The sequence below is a fragment of the Apis florea genome, unplaced genomic scaffold (assembly GCF_048593485.1).
Source record: "Apis florea isolate Af1SG1 unplaced genomic scaffold, ASM4859348v1 contig_2495_pilon, whole genome shotgun sequence".
Taxonomy (NCBI): domain Eukaryota; kingdom Metazoa; phylum Arthropoda; class Insecta; order Hymenoptera; family Apidae; genus Apis; species Apis florea.
The window spans coordinates 108,344-114,343 of record NW_028256595.1 but is presented as its reverse complement, the minus strand read 5'-3'; the positions used below and the strand labels follow the sequence as shown (position 1 = coordinate 114,343).

The window sequence follows — 6,000 nt, the reverse complement described above, 5'->3', positions numbered from 1 at the left end:
TATGTATTTATATGTTTTAGAAAATAATTAAAATTTAAGGGTCTAAATAATCGAAATAAATAATAAAAAAGAAATAAGAAAAATAAATTTATTCTCATCTTTGGATATAATTTTGGATAATTCATATAAAATTAGAAATAGTTTTTATTTTTTAATTTTATATACGTGCTGTACTCATTGTCACTTCACTTATACTTCGTCGTATTCCAAATTAACCGCGGTTCTATGCTCCTCGTGTTCTTCAATAGAAAAAAAACTACTTCATTAGCGGTGATTGGTCAGATCATAATCTCCACGTTTTATCATTGGTCAGAAAAAGTGGCGCTTCCTATTTATTGTCGTCATCATTGTAATCGTTATTAATTAAATAATGCAATTACATTTTTTTAATAATTTCACGAAAGAATTTAAAGAAAAAGTGTCAAAAATAGTTAAAATGCAAAAAAAATTGCATCATTGATAATCTATCCTTCGATTATATGTTTTAAATCATCGTATAAATCATAGCGTTCGTTTCATAAGAGTTTGCCTATTGACCTTGAGCTGCTCTGGTACCGTTCCGCATTTCGATTTATGGTAAAGACGGAGTCACGAACCAGAGGCCCTGGCGATTCATGTGAATAACGACTTAGAATAGTTAAATCGATAGAAACGATCTAAAATTTAATCAATTATTATCAATCTTTTGACGGCTACAATGTTTTCGGTAAATATATGTTAGAGTAGACTCGAAGAGTCTAAACTTGAATTTAAATCTTAAAAAATATATGACATGCTTATAGTTTGGGAACAAAATGAAAAATTCATATTTTTGATTATTTATTATTTTTAGTCAATTGCAACGAGAGTTATCCGACGTTCGTTTTCAACGTCGAAATGGAATGCCGTGCAGCAGGTAGGATTAACAATGACTATTATTCAAATATTCTTTTCTCTACTTGCGTTTGTTCGAATATAACCTATTTTTGCTTTGACACGATCATACTCGCGCCATTGGTTTTTCTAATCCTTTAACAGACTTAACATTTGTAAAAGATATAGTTATTCGTTGCATTACGAAAGATTTTATCTAATTTATTATAATCATTTTCAATAAATCATGCAATCTGATTATTACATGTTGAAGGACGATAAAGGTCATCCATATTCGATATCAATTATTCGATGATAAATTATGCATTGAAACTTACGATATTCGATTTATATTGTATATATACTGTCATTTGTAATGATTGTCGATTGTTATAAAAAAAGCGAAGCTTATTAATTATATTTTTCAACTTATTTATTTATTTTTTTTTTTTTTACACTTAATTTATATAATTTCGATATAGATGACGGTACGAGATGCTTTAAATTCAGCCTTGGATGAAGAAATGGAAAGAGACGAAAGAGTATTTTTACTTGGAGAGGAAGTGGCATTGTACGATGGAGCCTATAAAGTTTCTAGGGGTCTCTGGAAAAAATATGGAGATAAACGTGTTATCGATACTCCTATCACAGAAGCAGGCTTTGCTGGTATAGCTGTTGGAGCAGCTATGGTATATATCATTGATATCTTTCATAAATCATTTCTTTGATTTCTCTTTTTCTTTTATTAATGCTTATTAACGCTTGTTGTACAATTAAATATTCTAGGCTGGTTTACGTCCTGTATGTGAATTTATGACATTCAATTTTTCTATGCAAGCAATCGATCAAATTATTAATTCTGCTGCAAAGACATTTTATATGTCTGCTGGACGAGTAAATGTACCAGTTGTTTTTCGTGGACCTAATGGGGCAGCAGCAGGAGTGGCAGCACAACATTCACAGTGTTTTGGTGCTTGGTATAGTCATTGTCCTGGTTTAAAAGTAGTATCACCCTATACTAGCGAAGATGCAAAAGGATTATTAAAAGCTGCCATTCGAGATCCTGATCCAGTTGTTGTGTTAGAAAATGAAATATTATACGGTGTTCAATATCCTATGTCTGACGAAGCTTTATCAAAAGATTTTATCTTGCCAATTGGTAAAGCGAAGATTGAACGTGTTGGCAAACACGTTACATTAGTGGCACATTCCAAAGCAGTTGAACAAGCTCTTGAAGCAGCGAATGAACTTGCAGGAAAAGGGATAGAAGCGGAAGTAATAAACCTTAGATCTTTAAGACCTTTAGATATAAATACCATTGTACAATCAGTAGCGAAAACGAATCATGTTGTAACCGTGGAACAAGGTTGGCCGCAATGTGGTATCGGAGCGGAGATTAGTGCTAGGATTTCAGAAAGTAAGTTCTCCTAATCCATTTTATCCATATAAAGAATTTATTTTCGTGCATGTTTAACGTTTGTATTTTACATTTGTTTCTTCAGGTGAAGCTTTCTATCATCTTGATGCACCAGTAATACGCGTTACAGGTGTTGATACACCTATGCCTTATGCCAGAACGTTAGAAAATGCATCTCTGCCACAAGCGAATGATATTGTGTATACAGTAAATAAAGTACTAGGATTGGTACAGTAGTTATTTATATCTATCATTAGGTAAAAGAATTAAAATTTCCCATTTCTCTCTCTCTCTCTCTCTCTCTCTCTCTCTCTCTCTCTCTCTTCATTCTCAATCTCACTCACTCAAATTTTACACAAATTATTCCTTTATATTACGATCTTCTCTTGTAGATTTTTCATATAGGTAGGGAGTAAAAAGTTAGAAATGTTAACAATTAATAGGAAGTTGTTTTGAAGTTGCTTAATAGAAAATAAATTCAACTTCCCATAATTGTACATATATAAAAATTCGTAAATGTATAGTCCAATTAGGATATAGCTAGATTGTAGCATCAATATAGCGAAAAATAAAAAATTATTTGACTGTAAAATGCCAGCGACATAGAAAAAAATGTCATTGTGGCATCATGCTGCCAATAATTTATGGTGTTTATTATAAGTATTTGATTTTGTTAGTATGTACAAATGTGTATAGTAATATTTATACATACTGGTGCGTAAAAACATAAACCCGCGTCGAGATTCGAGATAATACTATGTATAAAAGAAATTGAATACTTTGATTCCTTGATAGAATTTTGAACAATTTAACATAGGATTTTTAAAGTCTATCTATTGAGGCAAATTAATATCTTTGCACATAAAAGAAAAAGCTTATTGAAATACTGCCATATGAAATAAATACATATAAAGAGTTAGTAAGAGCAATTACTCATTTTAAATTATTATATCAAAAGGGATTTCTAAAAGTATTCGATAAGTAAATAAATAGACAGATAAAAAAATTGTAAATTCTTGATGTATATGAAACAAATGAATAAATATATCATATTTGTTTATTAATTATTTATTATGAAAATTTAATAAATAAATATAGCTACATCGTTCTCGATTCGTTTTATTTTCTACATTTTACTTATCATCATTCCCAATTGCATTTATTTTTTGCATTGTATTTTCCTCATTACTTGTTAATAGTCATGTATGATACATACGCAATAAACAGCACGTAACAACAGTCATATAACGTTCAAAAGCATCCCTCAATTCATTGTCTCTGATAAATAAAATATTTAAAAAATTAAATAATTAATCGTAAGGAAACACATTGTTACGTTTTTTTTCTGTTATAAAAACAATGTTTTTTTTTTTTTTTTTTTTTTCTTTTTACCTAAGAACATCCATATCTAATGCACATTGAGTGTAGACTGAAAGAAAATTTCTGAGATCTGTATGTGTCCAATTTACTTGACGCCACGGTTCTATACATCTTTCTACTAATTCCAAGAAGAAAAATCGTAAATCTCTAGAACGATGAAGATTACATCCTATTCCTAGAATAGCTCTTGTATACGAACGAAAATTTGCATCTATCTCTTGATAGATACTTGAACGCTCTAAGAGTAAAGGTTTAAGCTTGATGCATACCAAACTGTAAAGAAATAAGATACGATCTTGTACATAATGTGTAATATATAATATAATTATAGTTTCTACGAAAAAAAGAAGAATAATAAGCTTACTGTTTGTGATGTTTATCATTTTCCAAGAGTACCCTACATTCTGCTAACTCTAACAAGAATTCTCTATCCAAATCAGTATCAAAATATTCCGATCCAACACAACGATATGTCCATGATGACATCATACTGTTGGCGCAATGATATAAATCAGGAAATGTCAAAAACTGAAGTTTTCTCTTATTCATTTCAAATCGAAGGCATGCTACGAATACCACAGCGGCGTATCGCCTAATCGATCGTAAATGTTAAATCAAATTTTTACATATGTTTTAATACACATAATACACATAGATTAATACAAAAGAATAACAGAAATAATAATAATAATATTTTTAATGTTACTTAGCAAGATCTTCAGAGAGTAAAAAATGTTGTTCAATATTGGCAGCCAAAGAACCTGGCAAATCTTCAACTACCTTGAACACTCTTTTTACGTTGTCATATTGCCGACGACAACTTTTCAAAGTTATACCTGTTTTTTCCGATACCTCGTCCATATCTTTTCTACTTTTTGATGTTAATTTTTTACCTAATAATTCTCTAATAACAACATCATCGAATTCATAGTACCTGCGAATTGTAATTGAAAAAGAATATATGTATTAGAAAGAAATAAAAATGTATGTAAAGAATACAAGCAACAGATAAATTTGTTTGTACATTTCGATAAGCATCTGACTAGTTTGTGGTTCTATTTGAAACGCGAGTTGTTCACTCGCTAATTTAGTAGGTGTATGAAGTAATTTTTCCAGAAGAGCATACGTCCGATAATGATCAAGAATATCAGAAGCCACTAATTCAATCGGAGCATTTGTTTGATGACATATTCCTCGTTGATGTAAAATGTTTACTGCTTCGCTTGCTAAATTAATTAAAAAGGCAATCATATGAATTATATTTATATTTTATAATGCAAAAATAATATAATTTTATTTGACAAAAAATTCTATGTTCGTCTAACTTACAAGAATGGCCATCAACCCAAAGTTGATATATTTCAGGATCAACAAGAGTATAATTACTGATAAATACGTCAACTTCGGATAGCATTGCGTTGAAAACACAATTTTTTAATTCCACTCTTTAAAATTTCACCCATACATAGGCTTAGCTGTACATTGATTTAAAATATTGCATACATTTTTAACATCGTATATATTTATATTTATTATAACTCGTCCGAGATTAACATCTTGTTCCATAAATATATATGATACTCTAAATATTTACAAATTTTTACAATATTTGTGAAAAAGAAAAAATTGTACATATCACCTGCACAAAAACGATGTACGGAATAAAATGTTATATAAATTTATATAAAACCCATCTATTATCTCATGTTTTAAAATATCAATACAAAATCAAATAAACTTTGTTACGTTATTTTGTATAGTTTGACTTCGAAAATAAACGAGACTCAACCATAAATGAGAAATTGAATAGATGCGACATCTTATAAGATTTTGTATCACATATTTTAAAATACCAACCTTAAATAGAAACAGATCAAAGTATTTTTTACGCCATCTAATATGATATAATTTAAATACGTAGAGAAAAAGTAAAGTAAAGAAAATAAAAATCTGTTTTTATATACTTCATAACTTTATAAACTGAAACGAGAATATATTACGCATTATCTAATAAAATTTCAATCTACGATTAAATATTTGTAAATCCTATTTATTATCTAAATCCTTTTTTTTAATCCTTAATATAATTAAAATTAATAATATAATGAATAATTGAAAGATCTATTTAATGATAGAAAAGAAAAATAAAAGAAAAAGAAAAAACGCTATATTTCTGTTAAAATAAATAGAATCATATTTACATAAAATCATTATTTCAAAAAACATTACATTTTTAAAACTACCTTGCCTTCGAAACTTCGATCAAACGATAATTTGTAAACAAAAAAAAAAAAACAATTTAATTCCGATATATGATTAAATTAAATTAAAGGAAAGAAGGAAGTATACTT

At 28.7% G+C, this 6,000-nt stretch overlaps 2 protein-coding genes across 4 annotated transcripts; one reads left to right on the top strand and one right to left on the bottom strand.

Moving 5' to 3' along the window:
• Window positions 1-294: 294 nt before the first annotated feature.
• Window positions 295-3,377, top strand: Pdhb (Pyruvate dehydrogenase E1 beta subunit). The gene is made up of 5 exons (XM_003696915.4): window positions 295-706; window positions 833-895; window positions 1,335-1,541; window positions 1,639-2,269; window positions 2,355-3,377. The coding sequence occupies exons 1-5, from the start codon at window positions 698-700 to the stop codon at window positions 2,504-2,506; spliced, it is 1,062 nt and encodes a 353-aa protein (XP_003696963.1). The 5' UTR covers window positions 295-697; the 3' UTR covers window positions 2,507-3,377.
• Fibp (acidic fibroblast growth factor intracellular-binding protein) lies at window positions 3,322-5,667 on the bottom strand. 3 transcript variants are annotated; one of them, XM_086906954.1, is made up of 7 exons: window positions 5,507-5,667; window positions 4,979-5,124; window positions 4,674-4,875; window positions 4,356-4,583; window positions 4,014-4,241; window positions 3,662-3,922; window positions 3,322-3,547 (listed from the first exon to the last, which is right to left on the bottom strand). In XM_086906954.1, exons 2-7 carry the CDS (start codon window positions 5,061-5,063, stop codon window positions 3,469-3,471), a joined length of 1,083 nt encoding a protein of 360 aa, XP_086763080.1. In that variant the 5' UTR covers window positions 5,064-5,124; window positions 5,507-5,667; the 3' UTR covers window positions 3,322-3,468. The 3 variants fall into 3 exon arrangements, with proteins under 3 accessions (XP_086763080.1, XP_086763079.1, XP_003696964.2); XM_086906953.1 differs by lacking the exon at window positions 5,507-5,667 and adding an exon at window positions 5,289-5,492; XM_003696916.4 differs by lacking the exon at window positions 5,507-5,667 and having other exon boundaries at window positions 4,979-5,461.
• Between the last annotated feature and the right edge of the window lie 333 nt (window positions 5,668-6,000).

Excerpts from the sequence above, each read along its gene's own strand:
- Pdhb (XM_003696915.4), top strand. Across the intron at positions 896-1,334 it reads AATGGAATGCCGTGCAGCAG|ATGACGGTACGAGATGCTTT; the intron begins GTAGGATTAACA and ends ATTTCGATATAG. Across the intron at positions 1,542-1,638 it reads TAGCTGTTGGAGCAGCTATG|GCTGGTTTACGTCCTGTATG; the intron begins GTATATATCATT and ends TAAATATTCTAG.
- Fibp (XM_086906954.1), bottom strand. The coding sequence starts at position 5,063 with ATGCTATCCGAAGTTGACGTATTTATCAGTAATTATACTCTTGTTGAT. Across the intron at positions 3,923-4,013 it reads AATGATAAACATCACAAACA|TTTGGTATGCATCAAGCTTA; the intron begins GTAAGCTTATTA and ends ATTTCTTTACAG. Across the intron at positions 3,548-3,661 it reads TTAGATATGGATGTTCTTAG|AGACAATGAATTGAGGGATG; the intron begins GTAAAAAGAAAA and ends TTTATTTATCAG.